Source organism: Schistocerca americana, chromosome 8 (assembly GCF_021461395.2).
Source record: "Schistocerca americana isolate TAMUIC-IGC-003095 chromosome 8, iqSchAmer2.1, whole genome shotgun sequence".
Lineage (NCBI taxonomy): Eukaryota > Metazoa > Arthropoda > Insecta > Orthoptera > Acrididae > Schistocerca > Schistocerca americana.
The window spans coordinates 368,035,301-368,059,317 of record NC_060126.1 but is presented as its reverse complement, the minus strand read 5'-3'; the positions used below and the strand labels follow the sequence as shown (position 1 = coordinate 368,059,317).

Sequence of the window (24,017 nt, the reverse complement as noted above, 5' to 3'; positions counted from 1 at the left end):
TGCTTTCACTCTCAAAAACAGAAGTAAATTAACATATAATAAGGCAAATTGTAATAAATTCTGACAAAAAATATAAGAAAACATTTACAATTCAGTATCGACAAATATGGTAAAAAAAATAACATCTCCCAGATCCATTACAGTGTTCACCCTACAGTGTTAGTTTTCAGCAAATCATTTTCTGTGTTAGTATATCGTAACTCATATCCTCCTGAAATTCTCATACTAAACACATGAATAAATAAATGTAACAAATCAAACATATATGAACAGTGTATCAGGAATTCTGCAACATTGATAAGTAGTGAATAATGTGTTCTTTAAAAAAAAATGCTTGTCTATAAAAACATGCAAGCAGTACTTAACTGCAATTTTTGCTTGGTATGGTAGTGACTACTGTAGATTTGGACTTCTGCAGTACTTCTGGATACTATAATGGGATACTTTTATGAAGGAAATAGTCTCCCTCATCTGAATCAGTACATCATTTCTATTGTGTGCTAATTATCCTAATGTGGAAACTACTTCTCTTCCTCCTAAACAGGGAAAATCAGTCTACTGACCCTTAGGAGGGTTATGAATCATTAGGCTTATTTTCTTTGCAATTTTAAAAAGGAATTTGGAATTTGACTTTGTGGGACAGCATGCAGGACAACATTACTTGGGGAAGTGAGAAGTGAGAAAACAAATGTTTACTGAAAAGACCTGTCCCAATTTTTAGTTGATCAAGAAATGTAGGAAAACACAATTAAATACTGCTGAATTAAAAATGTGGAAGCTAAGGCATCAGGTTGATCTGGGAAAGCATCTTGAAAGTAATATATTGATTGGCATTATACTTTGTCTGTGTGAAGTGATCTTGATTAGTCACCAGTGTAGTTGATAACAAAAGACATGCCTTCTTTGCTGAACTGGCCTCATCTCATGCGCTGGCCCGTGCCACACAGTCAGTCTGTCTGCTACTGCTATGCAGCAGTGCTACTCAGCCACTGCTGGAGTTAGTTAATAAACATTTTGTTTTTAGCTGGGGATTCCTTGAAACACTTGATTAGTGATATTTGTCTCAGCCGGCTCTGTTTTCGCATTGCAGAAACAGTATTGTAAGATCTGCTGGAAAACCTGAGAAAATATGCCTGATGACTCTTGGAAAGAGATCTGATATATATTAAAATTGGACTAATTTTGGGTATGAACCTGCAACAGTGTTTGTCTACCACTAAAATAATTTGAGTGACAACTTCATTCCACTTTGAAATTCATTTTCTCAGTACCTCTGTAGTAGAGCTAGTGAGAAAGTCTCATTTTGTTTTGCAGTTCCTTCCTACCCAAACCCCATTAACAAGTTTTGTCTTTGTGTATCTTGTCTGCAAGATGCTGAGACACCAAATTGCTGTGGTTTTAATAACTAGTGATCAGCTGATTTCTGTTTTTGTGTTGCATGATAAACATTGCTATTATTTGTTTATGTTCAGTTCGCATACCATTATACTTTCAATTTGAACATAATTCCCAGTGCTTTGGACAACATATACATACCTTTCACTTTGATTCCAGTTCATTGGAAGTACCATAATTTAGAGTCCTTTTGAATGACATTGCATCTAAAGTTCATATGAACTGGACAACAGAATGAATGCAAGTTTAGTATCGTCCAGTGATTGTTTCTTCTACTGTTTGGCTTTTTAATTGAAGCACTTTTATACCACTGTCTAGTGTAACATGGACTGTCATTCTATTGTCTGTTATATATTACTATATATGATATAGCTACCAGTGTATAAATTGAGTTTGAACGAAATATGTGTTACACACATGTGAAAATTTGGACCTCCAGAACTACACTGCATTTGTACCTTAGCACTGGTGAGGAGTGGAAATTTATCAGTATTAATGGTTTACTGAAATACTTAACGGTGTTCAGGAAGCAGTTGTGTTCCACTAGGTGCTGTGTACTATTTAATGTATAGCAAATTAAATTCCAAATATAAATCAAATCATTGTAAATTTTACAAAGGGAAACAAAGATACATATTACGTAGTTCAAAGCCATGGATGGCGAGGGGATAAAGTGGGCAAGAAACATACAAAGAACTTGAAGCAAGAAAAGCAAAAATTAAAATAAATACAAAATAACATTTGGTAAAAAACTAAAATGAATTTCATATAATGTAAACATTGTACAATTATATCCATAACCACAGTACAAATTATCGTTGGTGAACTTGTGAATAGAGTTGCACTTCACTGGCTTGTGTTCATGAATGAGTATTAATATTATAGCAAAAAGTAGTATAAGACTTCAAATTAAATATATTTTTACTGAAACAAAGCTGTAGTTTGCTGCTGTTGTTCACAAGTTTGCCATGAAATGTTGTTCACAAGTTTGCCATGAAACTTCATCTGTGATCTCAATATGCAACATAATTGCACTATTATTGGTGACAAAATTATTAATTGACAGACCCATATAAACATACCAATATCATTTGAAGAAAAATTCTTCGGATTATCATTCCAAGTTAGTAAAGTCAGAAAATTACACCAAATTCACACACTCCAGTATCTTTGGAAACAATATGGTCTAATCCCACTGAACCTAATAGCTGCCTGATAATACCACCATACTTTGCATATTCAGTTTTGTGAGTTTAAACTGCTATTAGTTATTACTACAACAAAGCTACCATCATAAAATTGTCTGTCCCTATGGTAAACTGTGTCTACAAAACTCAGAAATAAAGCTCAGTTTCACAGTCCCACTGAAGCTACCTTTCTTCTTCCAAGATTGTCTGTGACTAACACTCTTGTTTTCACAAATTCAGAGCAACTTCTGAAATTTGTAAATATTTAGGCTTCTTAAAAAACTGCTGCTGTATAAGCAGAATGCTTGGTTTTATTTTTGCCCTTGAGCATTGTCATTGATTAGCCTCTCCATATTGCTAATAGCACCCCTTCATAGACACATTATATTTGGCAAGCGAACAATCAGGAAAGGTCATTGATATCACAAAGTCGCTCTGTGAATCCATGTACAGAAAGAATTCCGTAGTGCCGTACTATGCTTGTACTTCGAGAAAAATCTTCCATTTCACTTAGGCTGCCAGTAAAGGATTATTCAATGCCTTTGAAGTTCAGTAAGCTTCCCAAAAATACACCTGAGGCTCTTGCCTGACTCATCTATTACAGCAGTCTGGCTGTGATTAAATAATTACTCCAACGTGGAAAAGATACAGAACTGTGTTGGTCTTGTAGGTAAAATTGAATGATGTTGCATTAAAAGAAAAATTAAGACAAAACTGCTAATAACTGAAGTGTCAGTTTCATGATTTGTATGTTTCTGCCATATAGTATGGCAATATGTATAAGTCTATAACTGCTTCATTAATCTGACATTTTACAGAAATTTGAAATGACCATGCTTTCCAGGTAAAAGGCTGTGTCATGGATCAAGATGGCAATGTCAAATGGATTGTATCAGGTACATGGGACAATAAGATAGAAATTGCACCAGTAACTGGTTCTCAAGGTAGCCTAGAGAATCCAGTGTTCAAAACTGGTCCATATCAACTTGTCTGGAAGAGAAGGATGCCTCCGTAAGTGGATAAGTTGCAAAAAAGTTGTTTTGTATGCTATGAAAGATTTGCATTGTTAGTGTCATTATGTTTTTAGTTAACTTTCATTGTGTGCTTCTTAATTACAAGTGTCTTTCATGTTATAATATCATAGTAATCTGTCCCAGTCATTATATATATTGATTGTGTAGCATCACCCTCACTTCTAATGCAACACAATATTGGCCAGATAAGTGTATGGAAAGTCTGTTTGTTGGTGCAGTATAACTCTGGATCCCTAAATATTAAAAAGTACTCATACTGAGTGAATCTGATGGTCATCTCACTGGTCTGAATCAGTCTGGATAATTTCAAAGAATTTGGGACTATCCTTGTTCTAAGATTGTAATCATTTGTCTCTTTGAACATTCCATTCTACTGAGTGAGTTCAAACAGTAAATGGAATAAAGAAGGAAAACTTCATGCTTTTTATAATAGCATGCACTTTGGTACATTCCATTTGTAACTGTGGAACAATTTTTCATAGAACACAAGACACATACTGTGTCTCTCCATTAATATGGACCTCACAGTGGATGTGCCAGATGTAAACGTCAAATGAAGAAAACTATGTCTGTTAAGATGTGGAGAACAAAAGACTTTTAATGAAGAAATTAAGAGTGCTTGTGAACTACCTTACCCATTTGATGGTTGTGGTCACTTCATATGTGAAAATTAGTGAAGAGTTGAATTACTTGCCATGACTGGGTGGAAAGCAATTGTAGAGTGGGGAAAGAAATAGTAAACCACTTCCATCTTGTTTGACATGTGGTTGGGTGATTTACTCAATATAATCTTAGAATACGACTTGGTGGGTGACTGTCCCAAGGACCAGGGCTCAATCTCAGATCAGACCTAGGATTTTTTTCTGGCCCTTATTGCTTCTTTCACCTCTTGTAACCATTTGTGTGTGTTAAAATGCCAAGTAGTGCCATTGTTCAGAGACTATGCCAATTGTAGGTCCCCATATAATATGCTATGTAAGTAAGTTCAAAGGTCAGAGGGGTGAAAGGGCATACCATTTCCAATGGGACCATTCCAAGTAAAGCACTGTGGTGTTCAAACTAACCTTCGGGCTGGAAGACAGCTTTAGCTTCTGTACTTAAAAGTCTTTGATGTAGGTCAATAAGCTAATAGGAACCCCTCCTGTTTGAAATTGAGTGTGGGTTCTGATATCTTAGTTAATTAAACACTTACGTTCCAAAGATAAAACACATTCTCGCAACTGTGGGCAACTCAACACTCAATACACACGAACAGATCTGAACTGGACTGTCAGTCCATCATAGAATAATTTATATTTACCTTTACACACAGCATTGTAGATTTGGACAAGTACCTCTCACTGTTACTTGTCAGTATCTCTTTCACAGATACAGTGGTGGAAATCAGTATAAAGGCAGAGTTCCAAGGAAAGTAATAGCACAGTGTCTGAGGCGTAGATGTATCAAATTTATTATGAAAGTAGTTGATACATAAGAGACAATCAATCATGATGGAATTACATAGTGTCTTTCATAACAAGTAACACAAGGTTTTTGCATTTTCTGGATGGAAACTCATATAAAGGCACTTACTGTCCTGTTGCGTTATTGCATTGTTAGTACTTTGCCCATCCTCTGTTATTCCTAATTACCTCAAAAATTCTCTTAGACATTGATTTTGTTAGGATTCGTAATTATTGCAGTAAAATTGATGCCCACTCTTCTCATATTGCTCTTTTCAGCTCACATAAGTTCACAAAATGTCTTCCATTGTGATAAAAATGACTTGCACGAATTCCCAAAAGGTTTTTCACAGGGTTCGAATCCAGGTTATGTACAGGACTGGGTAAGACATTAATATCTTTACCTTCAAACCACTTTTCTGCTGTAGCTATAGCATGCACAGATGGATCATTTTGTTCAAACAGTAGACTTACATCCCCTATGCCCTCACACATTTCAATCAGTTTTGTCTCTAGCATCTTGTTGTTCATTTTAGTTTCAGCCAAGTAATGTGTGATTTACTTTTAGCACAGATATCTTCCCAAAGCCTAATACTTCCACCACCAAAATTTCTGCCCATTCTTATCTGCTGCTCTGTTCTGAGATTATGCCAATAATATTGAAATCCATTTTGCCCATTTAAATGAACCTTCTCATCACTGACCATCCCTTCACCGAATTCTGAAGTCCATGACATGTTTTTCAGCTAACTCTAATCCAGCCTGTTTATGTTTGGGTGTTAGAGCTGGTTCCTGTAGTTGTTTCTTGAATGCAAGATGTGTGTGTCATGTAACAAAATTTGCCATGAGTTACATGTAACTGTAAATCAGCAACAAGGTGAGAAGAATAATGGTTTATTGCCCTTTCTTTGTGCAGAAATAACTGTTTCGGTCCCTCGGATAATTTTCTACTGTGCCTTTATTTTACATTCCATCCATACCATGCACCCAATCTAACAAAATTGTCAATCACTGTGCCTGAATGCTTCATCTTCTTGGTAATTTCACAGTTAGGTGGTCCCAATTCCTTGTACACATCCGTTTTTGCTTTTTCATAATGTGGCATTGTCACAGCCATGGTTTATGTACACAACACACTCTTTCACTAATGGTGTGTGTTTCCTGTCCGCAGTAAAGATGAGCATGCATGCGCGCTCTCTCTCTCTCACACACACACACACACACACACACACACACACAGAGCAGGCATACCATTTGATTGCATTTGTTGGTATACTAGATCTCATACTATTGCGTATATACTGGGCAATATCCATGTCCTCCTGCTGGTTTGCACTACTGAACACATTCTTGTAAGTTCACAATATTATGAAAAGGATAGTTGTTACTCATCATATAGCAGAGATGGTGAGTCGCAGATAGCCACAACAAAAGACTGTCGGAAAGAGGGCTTTCGGCTTACAAGGCCATTTCCAGAAATAGGACAAAAACACAATCTCTCTCTCACACACACACACACACACACACACACACACACACACACACACACACTGCAGCGCATTATGGGAAAGGCAACCGGGGTGAGGAAGAGGCTGGGATGGGGAAGAGGAGGGATAGCAGGCTAGGGTTGTGGGGATGATAAAGTGCTGCTAGTGGGAGCATGCAGGAACGTGGTGGAGGGTAGGGCAGCTAGGTGTAGTCAGGAGGTTAGACGGAGGGTGGGGAGAAAATGAGAGTAGCAGGAAAGGAGAGAAATAAAAAGACTGAATGCAGTGTAGTGCTGGAATAGGAACAGGAAAGGGGTTAGATGGGTAAGGACAATGACTGACTAAGATTGAGGCCAAGAGGATTACGCAAACATAGACCATATTGCAGGTAGAGTTCCCACCTGTGCAATTCAGAAAAGCTGGTGTGGGTGGGAATGTCCAGATGGCACATTTTCAAGAAGCCATTGAAAGGTAGAATGTCATGTTGGGCATCATGTTCAACAGCAAGGTGGTCCAGTCATTTCTCGGCTACAGTTTGTTGGTGGGACAGACAGCATGTTAGTTTTCATGCCCACGTAGAATGCAACACAGTGATTGCAGCTTAGCTTATAGATCATGACTGGTTTCACATGTACCCCACACTTTTGAGAGATAGGTGGTGTTTGTGACCGGACTGGAGTGGATGGTGCTGGGAGGATGTAAAGGACAGGTCTTGCATCTGGGTCTGTTATAGGGACATGAGCCATGAGGCAAGCGTTTGGGAACAGGGTTTGTGTTAGGGATGGTCGAGGATATTGTGTAGGTTCGGTGGGCTACAGAACACCACTGTGGGATGTGATATTGTAGTGCTTGTGTTGTTCTGATTATGAAGCTAAATTCCAATAAACATGCACTGTGGCAACCAAAGCTGTTATGAAACACATCAAATGAATTCACAAATGTGAATAAGGACTGGACTATCATCAACTGTTGAACGGAATGACAACAATGAAAATTTGTGCCGGACCGGGACTCTAAACTAAACTGGATTTCTCGCTTATCGTGAGCAGTCACCTTACCATTTGGCTATGTGTGCACGACTCTTGGCCAAAACCAAACTTTCATATGTCGTCCACCATGGTAGACACATAAGCGGGAAATCCAATTTCAGGGTCCCAATCTGGCACAGACTTTCATTGTCGTTGTTCTATTCTACAGCTGATAGTAGTCCTTATTTGCAATTGTGAATTCATTTGACATTGTGGGATGGGTGGGAAGGATAGCAGTTAGGACATTTCTCATTTCAGGGCACAAGAGGTAGTCAAAACCCTGACGGAGAATGTAATTCAGTTGCTCTATGCCTGGACAGTACTGGGTCATAAGGGAAATGCTCCTCTGTGGCCAGACAATAGGACTTGGGGTGGTGGTGGTGGGTGACGGGAAAGCCAAGGCATGGGAGATCTGTTTATGTACAACATTGGAAGGGTAATTACTATCTGTAAAGGCCTCAGTGAGACTGACAGTATATTTTGAGAGGGGCCACTCATCACTACAGGTGCAATGCCACAGGTGGCTAGGTTGTATGGAAGGGAGATCTTGGTATGGAATGGGTGGCAGCTGTTGAAGAGGAGGTATTGCTAGTGGTTTGTAGGTTTTATGTGGACAGAGGTACTGATGTACCCATCTTTGAGGTGGAGCTCAACATCGAGGAAGGTGGCTTGTTGGGTTGAGTAGAACTAAATGGAGCAAATGGAGGAGAAGCTATTGAGGTTCTGTAGGAATGTGAATGGAGCGTCCATACTCTCGATCCTGATTATGAAGATGCCATCAGTGAATCTGAACCAGGTGAGGGGTTTGGCATTCTGGGTGTTTAGGAAGTAGATGGACCATGAATAGGTTGGCATAGGATGGTGCTATATGTGTAGTGATGAGTGTGGCACTGTGAGGTAAAGGAACAGTAACTGTGGAGAGTCAGTGAAGAAAAGGTTGGTATCTTTTATATAGGAGGGTAAATTGTGGCTAATAGGCTGGAGGTGCTGGTCTACAAGAGCAAAGACCTACTACATTTATCTCACCATCCAAAATTCCCTCCCACCACCACTACACAGAATCCAGAAGCTAAACAGACCTAAAAGCAATCATGCACTTTCCCTCTGAAATCCTTAGCCCTGCAGGCAGAAATATCAGTCCTTTCCAAAGACCTCACCTTTGGACCCATTTCCAAATTAAGTCATACAGGACTTTCTAAAGACCTTCTCCTGGTCCCTATAGTGGGAACATTTTTTGCCACCAACCTAACCAATGAGACTCAATGAAACACCAATGTTGAACCCTGCCTGACTCATTTCACTCCTCCATCCAACCATTATCCATCTCCACTGCCCCCAAAGACACCCTCTGTTAACCATCCTGAATTTCTTAACCTCGAATCTTGCTTCACCATCATTCCCCAAATCCTTCAACATGCAAACTGACATTACACCTGCAGAAGGAACAAGAATCTGCCATCTAAAAACTGATCCGGACCTTATCATCCTACCTGCTGACAAAAGCTCCACCACAGTTGTTTTGAACTACAAGGATTACCTGGAAGAAGGACTCTGCCAGCTGTCAGATTCATCCAACTACAATTCCTGCCACAGTGGTGCCATTCTAGAAATCCAGCAGGATCTCCTCAAATCCTTAGGCCCATACCAGAACCTCTCTGAGGATTCAATCTCTCTCCTCACCCCTACCACTCCCCACACTCCTACCTTCTAATGCTTCCTAATGTAATGCTTCCTAAGGTCTATAAACCCAACCACCCAGGATGCCCCATTGTGGCTGGTTTCTGTGCCCCCACTGAGGAAATCTCTTCCTTTGTAGATCAGCACCTCCAGCCTGTTAGCCACAACTTACCCTCCTGTATAAAAGATACCAACCATTTCCTCCACCAACTCTCCACAGTACTTGTTCGTATACCACATAGTGCACTGCTCGTCATTATTGATGCCACCTCCCTTTACACGAAAACCCCTAATGGCCATGATCTTACTGCTACTTTGCAGTACCTGATGGGTTCCAATCACCTCTTTCCTAGTCGCCGTGACCAACTATATCATCACTTACAATTACTTCTTCTTAGAAGGCATTACGTACAAATAAATCTAGGGTATGGCTATGGGCACACACATGGCACCATCCTGTGGCAACCTATTCATGGGCCATCTAGAGGAATCCTTCCTAAACACCCCTCACCCGGTTCAGGTTCATTGATGACATGTTTGTGATGTGGATTGAGTGTGAGGGCACCCTATCCACATTGCTCCTGAACCTCAACACCTTCTCCCACATTTCCTTCACCTGGTCATTTTCAACCCAACAAGTCACGTTCCTTGACGCCTGCATGAGCGGATACTAACAAACTGTGGCCATGAAACAACTGGACCATCGTGTTTCTGAAGACGCCACTCAACACTACATTCATCATTTCAGTGACTGCTTCACAGCCTGTGCCATCTGGATACTTCCCACCAATGCCAGCTTTTCTGAATTGTGCAGGTGAGAACTCTCCCTGCACTATAGCCTATGTTTGCGTAGCCCATTTCCTGTTCCCATTCCAGTACTACACAGCCCTCTATTCCACCAACACACCCTATCTTTTTACTTCTCTCCTTTTCCACTACTCTCTCTCTCTCTCTCTCTCTCTGTTTCTCTCTCTCTCTCTCTCTCTCTCCCCCCCCCCCCCCCACCCCCTCCTGTCTAACCTACTGACAGCTGCACTCCTCTCCATCTAGTCCCTGCACACTCCCATAAGCAGCACTATATTTTCCTCAGCCCTACCCTGCTATCCCTCCTCCTCCCCACCCCAGTCTCCTCCTTAACCCCACCTGGTTGCCTTTCCTATCATGTGCTGCTGCTTGCAATCTGGCTGCAACTGCAAGAGGCTGTGGTCTCTCTCGCACTCGCGCGTGCGTGCGTGTGTGCGTGCGTGTGTGCGTGCGTGTGTGTGTGTGTGTGTGTGTGTGTGTGTGTGTGTGTGTGCCTGACACTTTGCCGCCATGGTGTTGCCATGTCGGTCGCCGGCTACCACTCGCAGGTAACACAAGAACCCTGCAAGTCACTTCAAAAATGCTATTAACATATAACACGGAACAATGTTGGAAGTGACGGCTGTGAGACATGTCAGAAATGGGAGCTCCTCTGTTAACAGCTGATTTTAAGCGACCAATGACTGACCAGCGCAGAAGACACATTTTGTAGCCTTGAATTTCAACACCTGTCTTAAGCTAACCACAGCCTCTTGATGTGCAGTGTATCTCAGAAAGCAGTGGTCAACAATCTGTGGCAGAAATGAAATTATGATCACTTTGTTCACTGCTGTTAAAGCTAATCCCTACGAGCAAGCTCAAGAAAGAACAAATTCAGTTTCAGTACTGAAAGCAAACTGTAATTTCTTACATCATTGGTCACTTGAAACTATCCTCTAACTGGCTACATGAGCTGCTGTGTTGCCAACAGATGAGCAGTCCTCATTGGTAATTGGCTACAGATTATAGGCAAGGCAGATTCCAGACAAAGAAAGAATAACAGGTAAAAAAATAAGAGCAAATAAGAGTCAGTACAGTGAAGAAAATCACGTGACAGGGAATCAGAAATTAAAAAAATTACTTTTAAACCAATTAACTGAATAAAATTGATAAATTCTTTTGATTAGATGTAGAAATAAATAAATTTCGTGGTATGGAACGATATTCGAACCTACGACGTTCGACACAGCAAAACAATACACTAACCATTGCACTCTAGTTCACCATTGAGTAAAGTTCTTATGTTCTTGACTGTGACCACCCAGTCGCAATAATGAATTGCAGCCTTCAAAAAATCTGTTCCAAGGAATGTTGTACGAATGTCAGTCAGTCTCTGTGATTAAGATAACTGCATATGTAACACTGAATCGCCTCTTGTGTGGAAGTATCCTGTGGTGTTTAGTTATTGCTGTGTATAAAATGTATTATTTCATTAGCATTTGTGTGTGTGTGTGTTTGTTTGTTTGTTTGTTTTGGTGTGGTTATCATGTATGATGAAATACAAAATGAAAGTGCCAGATCCATGATAGGGGATCCAAAGAAATCAAGAAAGAATGCTGTCCAAAAAATTGGAAGTGAACTGACCAATTGTTGTGGCACTTTGGCAGCGACAAATGGTTCAGGCATGATGTTGAACATTCTGATTGGTTGAAACCATCTCCGTGTGAAGTATCAACTATTGAGTAATTTTAATCACACTATAATGACCAATACTTACCTTCAGGAGGTGCAACGCCTAAGCACTCTCAGAAGGTAAGTGATGGCCAGTCCATATGTCTATTTATAACAAGTTCGAAAATAGGTACTAAGAAATCATAGTTTATGTGGTCAGTATGCAACAAATTCCAGTGTTGGGATATAGTGTCTATACATAGTGTCATAGCTTACAATTACATTAAATATTTAGAAATATTTTTATGACTCCAAACAATGGAAAATCCAGGATGGAATGTGACAATATTATGAAAAGGAAAGTTACTACCACCATATAGCAGATATGCTGACTTGCAGATAGGCACAGCACAAATATAAAGCTTTCGGCCCATAAGACCTTCGTCAAAAGTAGCTCACGCCCCCACCACACACATGCACGCGCACGCACGCGCACACACACACACACACACACACACACACACACACACACACACACACACACACCTCAAATACACAACTGTAGTCTCAGGCTACAGTTCCCCGAGACTGTGTGTTTGGGTGTGCGCGCAGTCCATTTTTGACAAAGGCCTTACAGGCCAAAAGCTTGATTTGTGACAGTCTTTTTGTTGTGTCTATCTGTGACGCAGCACTTTTATTGTACGATGAGTAGCAGCTTTCCTTTTCATAATATTTCTGTGACTCCAGTACATGAAACCATGTGACAGATTGCATTTGCCTTGTTTGACATACATTTACACTACTATGAACACACTTACGGAAATGTGTAGAAAATAGTGTAAACAACAAATTAAAGTTACAAAACTCTTGAAATCAAATGAATAAGTAAAAACCATTTTTACAGTAAGAGTTCGTGGATGCTTCTGTTGTTTGATGGTATTATATTGCACTACTTACATTTATTTGCCTGATAACTAGGGATATGCCCAGTTAGCTACAACTTCTTTTTAATTTTATGTATTTATTTTTTTAATTCCTCTTTAGTGATTTATGTGTGAATAGGCTGCTGCAAAATGTGAGTTACTGTCTCACACACTTACTTTATAAGCTTACAAAGATTGTTCTGTGTTCCTGTTTAGGGTCAGGAATTACAGTGGTATTCATTCCACATATTTCCACTCATAGAGGCAGTAATGTAGTTTTACTAAAGGAGCTGTAGTAATATTACAAATGTTTAAATAATTTGTTTCTAAATAAAATTAATAATCAGAATGCTTATTTTCAGTTTAATTTGCACTAACAGTGGTAGTTTTAGGCGTTTATTGTAAGTTATTAAAGTTGTCTGCAGTTGTTTTGATTTGTTGAAATTAACGTACTTCACATCTTTTTTTTCAGTCCAGAATCGGAGCGTTACTACAACTTCACAGAATTGGCATGCCAACTAAATGAACCTGAGGAAGGTGTGGCACCAACTGACTCGCGTTATAGACCTGACCAACGGCTGATGGAAGAAGGACGTTGGGATGAGGCAAATGCAGAAAAATTAAGACTCGAGGAGAAGCAGAGGCATGCTATGCGGCAGCGAGAATCAGCAGCTGAGAAAGCCGCTGCAGACGGTTAGTTAGTTACTTAGATATTTCCAATATCAGCTTACAGAAGTTGTAGTAAGAATCTTTTTCATATTAATTACCATATTTGGGACTAGATGGGTCATATCTTGCAGATAAACCTCATTCATTTCAATGGCATCCTATTTATAGAATGATTAAGTGAAGTGCCCCAATTGTTAATAAATTAAACTTGGATTCAGGAAGACAGTGGTTAAAATTCCCATCTGCCCGTCTAGATGTTGATTTTCTGCGATTTCCCTACACCACACATGGCAATTACCAGGATGTATCCTTGGAAAAGGACATGGCTGATTTCCATTCATGTTCTGAACTTTTGATTGACCTCTAATGACATCATCATTGATGGGGTGTTTAAACCCTCATTTTCTATCCCTTTTATAGAATGGTGTGGGGTAGAAAAGGTCCCTTAAAAGTTGCAATTATATCTTGAAATAATTTGTCTTTTAAAACAATCAGAGAACAGAAACTACCCTTCTGGCAGGAGGAGGGGGGGGGGGGGGGGGAGGTGATGCAGCACCATTAAGAACAAGGTAATTTTATTGACAAGTGATGTGACAGGTGCATCAATGTTGGAGTATATGATAAGTTAAGACCAAATGAAATACACATGTCCTATTGCATCATGTCCCATACATGTTTAATTGGCAAGAGATATGATCTTGCAAGCCAGGGTATAGCAGGAACCATGTGTGATGGTGCGTTGCCCTACTGAAAACACACGTTACTTCCTGTTGAAGAAATTCCAGTAGCACAAGGATAACAGTCTATACAGTGTAGCAAGCACTGTTAATTTACTGTGGAGGAACACCAGATGTGACTGACAAATGTAACCGATGGTTCCCTGTACCATGAAGCCTGGGGTGGCATTTGTATTTTGTGGGCGAATGCACTCTGGAATAGGCTGCTCACCAGATCTATGCTGTGGATATGTATGTCCATCACATACATACAGACAGAACCTGCTGTCATCACTGAAGAGAACAGAGTACCATTCCACTCTCCACTGAACTCTTTTCTTGACACCAGATTAGCTGTGCTTGGCGGCATCATGGGGTCAGCAGTATCCTGGCCAGAAGGATACACGCTCTTAGTCCTGCTGCAAGCAGAATATTTCCTATGGCCCTTGGTGACATAGCAGGTGGAACAGGTGCTCGGATTTCTTCTCTGAATGATGTTTGCTCGGCCACCATGTGCTCACACAGTGCATTGATGTTGTCGTACATCTGTACTACACGGATGTCCAGAACATGATCTATTGGTATGGGAATGATCCACAGACAACTGATGAAAGCAGCGATACACCACCAACACGCTATGCTCATCAAATGCAGTAACCCATCGATAAGGCCCTGTTCAAATGGCCGATGTTGTTCCACAGGAGTATGTACTCATTGATGAGGCACGGTTGTACCCTGCAGTGAATGTTACAACACTGTTCACCTCTAAACTCAACATAGCTACTGTGTGCAGAATCAAAACAGGGGGCACACAGACTGGCCTTCTGAGTGCCACCTGATCAACAATGACTGTGACAAATGAATGACTAACACTGTAACCCCTCAGTATGCATATATGGTAAAACCCTGTTTTTACATTTTCAGGGGACTTAAAGTAAATGGTGTAAAATTAAAGAAAATGTAAAATACCAGAAATAACTTTTTAAGCAGTAAAATTTATGTATAAGGTCAGGGTCCGCCCCTTGAATTTTTGTAGTTTATATGTATGATACGTGTACATAATAGGCATCGAAATACTCATCAGAGACTTGTTTATCATCTGATAAAGGTTATCTGTATTTTGTACTATATTTAGCAGCTGATGTGAAATTTTCTGTCATTTTGGCACAACAAATCACACTAAAAATTATGCAAAGCTAGCAAGTGCTTTGTTGATTTACGTGTTTGCGAAGATAAGGTTCTGTATTTGGCAGTTTTAGTATTTACACTAGCAGCCTATGAAAAATGCAGCTAAAATGTACACTACATTAAAGATGTCTCCAAAACGCATCATTTTTAGTGTAACTTTTCTTGCAAAAGTGATGTCAGCAGATGTACGTATTACCCAGAATTTATCTAGCCATTTTAGATTTTGTAACAGAAAGTGTGTGAAATGTTGTAAAGTACATTAAATATGGCACTACACTACAGCACAATCTGTTACCACAGCCTATATTTCACATTCCGTGGCTTCGCCAACTCGCATCCAAATTGTCAACTGCAAATCAGCCAAGACGTCGGGCTACGATACAGATCAATCTGTCGCCACAGCAAAGATTCCCGGGGAGGGCACAATACGACACTTTAGCCTTTTAAGCACACATTTTATAAAACATTAATAAACAAGTTTATTTTTAACAAAAGACCCAAAATTGTGGTTTGTTCTAAATTTTTTGGTGAACTTTTTCCAGTGTTGTCTTCTAGTTGATAAACACAATGGAAAGCTATGATGTCTTCATCGGCAGCAGGAATAAATGGATAGATAAAAAAATCTAATCACCAAGCAGCAGGGAACACGCACACAAAAAGGTTTCAACTTTTCAAGCTTTTGGAGACAGTGGCTACTTCTTCTGACAAAGAGTGGAAGGGGAAGAAAGAGGGACGCAGAAAAAGACTGGGGAGGTTTTGTAGGAAAAGCAGTACAGTTCAGAAAAGTCACCCAGAACTGTGGATCAGGGGAGACTTAATCGACAGGATGAGAAGGAGAGACTGATTGTTGGGAACTGCACCAGATGAGATTTGAAAACCTGAGAGCTTAAAGGTGGAAGACAGAGTAATATGCAAGACAGAGATTACTACTAAAACATCATGCATGGGTAATCTCTGTCTTGCATATTAACCTGTCTTTCACCTTTTAGCTCTCAGGTTTTGAAATCTCGTCTGGTGCAGTCCTCAACAAACACTCTCTTCTTCTTATCCTGTCTGGTAAGTCTCCCATGACCTGGGGTTCTGGGTAAATTTTCTGAACCATACCCCTTTCCCTAAACCTCTGTCCTTTTTCTTCAGCCATCTTCCTTCACCTTCAATTCCTCTACCAGAAGTAGTAGCCACTGGCTCCAAAAGCTTGCAAAAGTTAAACCTGTGTGTGTGTGTGTGTGTGTGTGTGTGTGTGTGTGTGTGTGTGTGTTTTTGTCTTCACTGCTGCATTTACATCTGCAGTAGAGGGAACCTCACTGTCATCATCACTGTAACTCTCACTTCCTGTACTGTTGCTGTTTTCCTGTACAGGGAAGTCAGTCACATCTTCAACAGATCCTCTTTCAACAGTGACAATGTTGTTGCCATTTTGTTGGAAATCTTGTACTGGACCAAAAATTTAAGTGTGTGTCGAAAGGAAAAACTAATGTAAACTGAAGGTGTGTATTTGTTGCAGTAGACAAGAAACTGAAATCCACCGAGACAGAAATTGAACTGTCAGTGTGTTTGGGCAATTCTCTGTATCAGGGGTGGGCATGAAATAGTAATTGGCTGCTTGTATCATCCACTCTCATCTCGTGATCTAACAAAAAATATTAGAGAGAACCTCAATTCGCATGTATATAAATTCCCCAATCATACAGTAAACATTGGTGGAGATTGTAATCATCCTACAGGCAGTTGCGAAAATTACAGTTCTGTTACTGGTGGGCATAACACGATGTCCTTTGGAACATTACTAAATGCCTTCTCTGAAAATTACCAAGAGTAGATAGTTCAGAACCCCACCATGGTGGAAATACATTGGATCTAATGGCAACAAATAGACTTAACCCCTTTAAGGAGGTCCACATCGAAATTTGTGTTAGTAACGATTACCAAAGTAGAAATGACAACTAATACTAGTAGAAAGGTATATATGTTCAGTAAGGTTGATAAAAAAAAAAGCAGTAGTGTCAAATTTGAATGATAAACTTGACTCTTTCAGTGCAGGGCAGGGGAATGTAGGGGAACAATGGCTCAAATTTAAGAGAGTAGTTGACCCATCAGTGGATAGCTAGATAGATATGTACTCAGAACAACAGTTCATAAGGGGAGGGACCTTCTGTGGTATCACTGTAAAGAAGCTTTTAAACAATCGGAGATAAGGGCATAATAAGTATAAAATAAAGCATAGGACTATAGATAGATGCTGACTGAAACTTATTTGGCTGTCAAGAGAGCAATGCATGAAGCCTTCAGTGACTACTGTAGTAGACTAATGTCAAATGATATTTCACAAAATCCAAAGAAATTCTACTCATGTGTGAATGCTATTAGTGGCACCAAACTTAGTGTCCAGTCACTAGCGAACAAAAGCTGAAGTGCTTAACTCCATTTTAAAATATTCTTTTACAAAGGAAAACCCAGGAGAATTGCTCCTATTTAATCCTTGTACCACAGGAAAGACTAGTAAAATAAATTTTAGTGTCAGCTCAAGGGCCCGATGGAATTGCTGTCAGACTCCACTGAATTTGTGGCTGAGATAGCCCCTATTCTAACTATAATCTATTATAGGTCCCTCAAACAAAAGCCATGTCCCATAGTGACATCTGTTTACAAGAGGGGTAGTAGAAGTGATCCATAATACTACCGCCCAATGTCCTTGATGTTGATTCATTGTTGAATCTCAGAACATATTCTGAGCTCAAACATGATGAGGTATCTTGAACAGAATGCCCTCCTCCTTGACAACCAACCTGGATTCTTAAAACATTGATCATGCAAATCCCACCTCTCACTTTTCTCACACGATGTAATGAAAGCTTTGGATTAAGGCAGTCAGATAGATGCAGTATTTCTTGAGTCCTCATTTTACTGAGTACCACATATACAGTCAAGAGTATGGTCATATGGTGTATCAAGCGAAGTTCGCGTCTGGATTGAGGATGTTCTGATAACGACAACGCAGCATGTTTTCTTGGATGGACAATCATCTTCAGATGCAGAAGTAACTTCGCATCTGCCCCCAAGTGTGTTCGGACCCTTGCTATTTGTGTTGTATACTAATGAACTTTTAATAGTAGCCTCAGACTTTTTGCTGATGTTGCCGTTATTTATAATGAAGTCTGAAAGAAGGTGCATAGACATTCAGTCAGATTTCGATAAGATTTCAAAGTGTTGCAAAGATTGGCAATTTGCTTGAAATATTCAGTAACTTAAAATTGTACACTTTACAAAACAAAAAATGTAGTATCCTATGACTATAATATCAGTGAGTCACAGTTAGAATCAGCAAACTCATACAAACACCTGGGTGTGTATCTTTGTAGATAAGAAATGGAATGATCACTTAGGCTCAGTCATGGGTAAAGCTGTTGGTAGACTAAGATTTGTTGGTAGATTACTGGGGAAATGCAATCAGTCTATATCAGCTTGCAAATCACTGATTTGGCCCATTCTGGAATATTGCTCATGTGTGATACACAAATAGGACTAAGAAAGGATATTGAATGGATGCAGAGAAGGGCAGTATGAATGGTCAAAGGTTGGTTTGACTCGTGGGAGAGTGTCACTGAGATGCTGAAGAAACTGAACTAGCAGAATCTTGAAGATAGGTGTAAACTATCCCAAGAAAGCCTATTCACAAAGTTTCAAGAACTGGCTTTAATTGACGGCTCTAGCAATATAGTATAACTGCCTGTGTATCGCACTCATAGGGGTCATGAGGACAACATTAGATTAATTACAGTGCACACAAAGGAATCATTCTTCCGGTGCTGCATGCATGAACGGAACGGGAAGAAGCCCTAATAACTGTCTCATACAGTGGGATCTACTGTATGCCATGCGTTTCACAGTGGTGTGCAGAGTATAGATGTACCTGTACATGAGCAAATAGAGTTTGTGTCATTATTACTCAGATCTGTTGTGTCAGATTCATTTTCTTCATCTGCTTGAACGAATTCCACTTTCCGAGAACAGTTGGAGATGTTGGACTCCTTAACCCCTGTCCATGCCTTGGCGATACAGGGCAAAGCATCTAAAATGGACTTTTTAAAGGAAACTGGCTCTTTTCTTGCTTCCAGCAAAATTAATGCTTTGTGGAGAATGGCTTTTCTCTGGTGAGTTTTGGAGACTTGGATACTGCCCAAATCCAAGAGCTGCAGTTTGATTGTGCAGTTTGCTGGCAGAAACTTTAATTGCTCATTTTGTAAACCTATGTTGTGTGGATGTACAGGGCGATAATCCACAAACAAGAGAAATTTCCTGTTGTGGGTTCCCACTCTTGCATCAAGAATATGCAGTTGCTTCTCAAATAATTTTGAAGTCATCCACACTTTATTGGCACTGTAGTTCATTGGCAGTGCTTTTATATTTTTAAAACAATGTGATTTTCATTATTTGCCAGTCACAGAAGGTTTAATTTTTTTCTGAGTGATCAGTGTTCGTGCCAAGCGTTACTGTTAGGTGAAATTTACTGTGTGCACCTCCATAGTAGTTTTCGCTTTTGAAGACAAGTGTTTTGTTTGGAAGGGCATTGCAAGAGACCAGTCTCACGTATGTTGACAATATCTTTCACTTTATATTGCTTAATAAGTTCATATAATCTGACATTGTGACATTCACTAACAGTTTTTTATATATATAAAAACAAAGATGATGTGACTTACCAAACGAAAGTGCTGACAGGTCGATACACACACAAACATCACACAAAAATCAAGCTTTCGCAACAAACGGTTGCTTCATCAGGAAAGAGGGAAGGGGAGGGAAAGACGAAAGGATGTGGGTTTTAAGGGAGAGGGTAAGGAGTCATTCCAATCCCGGGAGCGGAAAGCTTGAATTTTGTGTGATGTTTGTGTTTGTGTGTCTATCGACCTGCCAGCACTTTTGTTTGGTAAGTCACATCATCTTTGTTTTTAGATGTATTTTTCCCACGTGGAATGTTTCCCTCTATTATATTCATATCATTAGTTTTTATATATAGTTTCATAAACCACATTTTAATGCTCCTTGAATGTATCAGGCCACTATCTCCATTTATTCGGAATAACCGGCACATAGTGGAACCCCACATATACACTATTCAAGGGACTTTAAAATGTGGGGAAATACCTTTTTGAGCTGTAAAAGTTATGTATAGGATACCCCCTTGCACTTTATGTATTATATATGTACATAACAGGCCTCAAAAGACTTGTCAGGGACTTGTTTATTATCTAACAAAAACTGCTGATGTAAGTGGAACTGATAACTATTTGGGAAGAGGGAACGTTTGACTCAATATCATATGTTATAATCGATGTTTTTGAAAGCCAGCAGCTGTTATTCATTTTTAAATAATGAAATACTGCACTAGTTACGTATTTTTTCATGCTTACCATGAAGCGTTTTGAGAATTTTTTCTTATTGTCAAGTGCAAAGTATATTGTGTGGTAATTCTTCAAGCTTTCCCGGTGAGGCATTGTCATGTTGATTGATCGGGTTTCTGCCGTTTATTCACGTCTTTCCTGCATGATATTTCAACTGCGAGTCACACAGTTGAAATATCATGCAGGAAAGATGTAAATCAATGGCAGAAACTCAGTTAATCAATATTGTGTGGTGGTTGAATATGTGTTATTCTGCGTCTCTTGCACTGTAGTCATCTTTTGAGGTCATCAGGTACTGTGCCTCATCAGTCATGTAGAAAACCACACACATGCGCGCGCGCACACACACTATCACTCGTATTGTTTCTTTGTGTAACATCACAAAAAATACTTACGTAAATACTGCACTTGACAATGAAAATAAATTCTCGAAACAAGTTTTGCTCAGCATGAATAAAATACATAACTGGCACTGTATTCAAACTAAAAACATTTGAGCAACGCAAATCGAATCATGGTGTCAATCAACGCTCCAAGTGGCCACATGCCGCAACACGCTAAATATGGTTCAACAAAGGTCTCATGATGATTACAGCAATCAAGAAATTGCATTTGCGCAGTAGAGACAGTTAGGAAAAGGTTGTGATTGGTCATGATATCTTCATTTGAACGAGCCTAGTTACTCCCATCAGCCACCATGCCAAGTAGAGCTTGGCAGTGGCAGGAGATATGGCACAAATTGTTCCAACTTCTACACTATTACCGGTTCAGATCCACTGAGTAGAGTGCCCTGGTGTCAAGAAACTTAACCACGTAATATGTGTAAACACTAGTGGATGGCCAACATAATGCCAGTGTCATTCTTTCTCCACAAACATTTTTTCATAATGTGTAAATCGCGGGAAAACTATAAATATGTTGACGCAAAATGAGGTGCAAATTAACATTGTGGGCTTACAAAATATGGCGGGACCGATAAAAAACAGCAGGAAAATGTTAATTTCGGGAATGCAAAAGCGAGGTTATACTGTATTTCCCCTTCCTCCTCTATATCCCCCCCCCCCTCCTCCTCCACTGTTATACTTTCGAAAATAGTCTTTGTTTTTTATGGTAGTATGTAGCATAGACACAGAATTTCTTAAGTTCTTTGTTGATACAACATGTGTTCCACAATGAACTTAACTCTCTTGAGGATTTTAACTTTCTCTCCCATCGAAAGTGTTTTCCCATCTCTTTTGGTAACATCAGTTCTCCATCTTAAAACTGCAACAGAAAAAAATCAATTACTTGAAAGAAACAACACAGTAATTAAATTACTTAACATGAGGCTATGCTACACCAGGCATGGAAAATCTTTGGTGACCTGTGGGCCCAATTTACATACGTACTTAAAGATCACTGGGCTGACTTTATCATGTGATGTGGCAGTAGTGTTCCCAGCACGTAAAGTCAAAACTATAGAGCTAGAGCCTGAAACGTTAATGTTGATGGGGTAATGTATCATCACAAATGGCGCCTCTTTCCTGACATGACATGCCAACAAATGAAATTTTTTAGTTCATTCACATTCACCCCATCTTCAGATTTTTACATTTATTAATGTGTTGTGAACATTGTTTATTTACTTACGATGTTTTACAATAACCATCTTAAAAATATCCATTGTAAATTATGTAAAACCATTAATAAATAAACAATATTCATTACACATAAATAAATGTAAACATCTGAAGGTGGGCTGCCAAGCATCTTGAAACATCGTCATGATACAAGTTTCCAATTACCTTCAGTTTCAACAGATGCAGCCCTCTAATACATCAATGATGGACAAAAATTAGTAGGTAGCATTTATACAAATAAAATATGGCAGTGAGGCTGGCAGTCCCTGTTTGCCAAGCTGAGAGTAGTAATTTTGCAGTTTTTGGCCACTGGCAGGTCATTGGAATTGTTGAAATTAGGATGATAATATCCACAAAGACTTTAAACAAGGATATTTTAAATATTTTCCCAAAAATATTTTTGAGGACTGGTCTCATGGGTATAAGTTGTTTACGTAAAACTAAACAAATTAAGGCATCATTTCTTTATTCGCTTTTAAATTTTAAAAGCATAGATCTCTTGAACTTTATGTATACCACTTATATTTTACCAAAGCAAAACTAGAAAAATGTGAACAACAGAATGTCCAGTATCCAGCAATGTATCATGACAGAGTACAATGCGAGTGCCTTGCGCTCTCTCCCACAAATTTCTTGCATAAGCCAGATTGAAACCAACTGTGGGCTGTCTATTGCCCACCCTTTGCTATACAGTACATGGAATAAACTCATGGCATGGCAGTTGATGAGAGAGACTGTGTCAATTGAAATCGACTCACATTGATTGTAGCAAATACACTATGTTCATTGTGTGTATAAAATATAAAATGAAACATCTGTATTTAATTAAGTTGCAAATACTGGAAAGTGGATGTCCTCTGCGTATAATCGGAATAACAGGGCGAAGATAACACTGAAACAATGTGGCTACAATAATGTTAAGATATTTCCTGGTGTGTAGCACACAGCATGAAAGGATAAGTTTGGTAGTGAGAAGAAACAAATGAATGTTCATATCTTACATCCTAATTTAGGTTTCACATTATTTCCCTAAATTGATTAAGGCAAATGCTGGGAAGGTTCCTTTGAAAAGGCATGGCTGCTTTCCTTGCCTGCCCTTCCCCTAATCCAAACATGTGCTCCATCTCTAATGACCTCATTGTGGACACAGTGTTAAACACTAATCTCCTCGTCGTCGTCGTCCTCCTCCTCCTCCTCCTCCTCCTCCTCCTCCTCCTCACATTGGTCTTTCACTGCATGAAATGTGTGGCAAATGTACGACTTTCCACACTCACATGTAATCTCATATATGCCTTGCTTCCTGAGGTTGCAGTCATCTTTGACAGAACCCAAAAAGACACATCCAGTGTTGGCTGTTAGGGGACCTCTAGTTCTTGAGGAAATACTGTAAAAGTATGGCTAGAATTCTGTAATGGTAGTGGACTCCTTTTCTTCACTTGATTTTTGGAATAGCCGCTCTATTGAAAAAAAGTCTTAAGATATTAACACTCACTTGTTGCTTCTAGGACACCGGCAGTTGCTATGTGCCGTCGGTAATCAGCAGCAAACACAAGACAATGCCGAGCAGTTTCCTCAAAGAAATATTGTGAGATTTACTCAACATGGTCCCATGGCAGACCTGAGAACCAAATAACTAATAACTGTTGGAAATAAAACAATGGAAAGTCCCAGTTGGGGTATCAACAATATTGTGTTAAGGATAGATTGCTACTCACCATAAGGATGACACATAGAGTTGCAGACTGCCACAACAAAAAGACTGTTACGCACTTAGCTTTCAGCCAAAGTCTTCTTCA

At 39.5% G+C, this 24,017-nt stretch overlaps 1 protein-coding gene across 2 annotated transcripts in view; it reads left to right on the top strand.

The window, feature by feature from the left end:
• LOC124546024 (oxysterol-binding protein 1) overlaps nucleotides 1-24,017 on the top strand; it is a 299,394-nt gene that overhangs the window by 270,798 nt on the left and 4,579 nt on the right. For both annotated transcript variants that reach the window (XM_047124997.1, XM_047124998.1), the window contains 2 exons: nucleotides 3,427-3,593; nucleotides 13,100-13,320. In XM_047124997.1, the coding sequence (XP_046980953.1) occupies nucleotides 3,427-3,593; nucleotides 13,100-13,320 (388 nt within the window). The remainder of the gene's footprint in view (nucleotides 1-3,426; nucleotides 3,594-13,099; nucleotides 13,321-24,017) is intronic.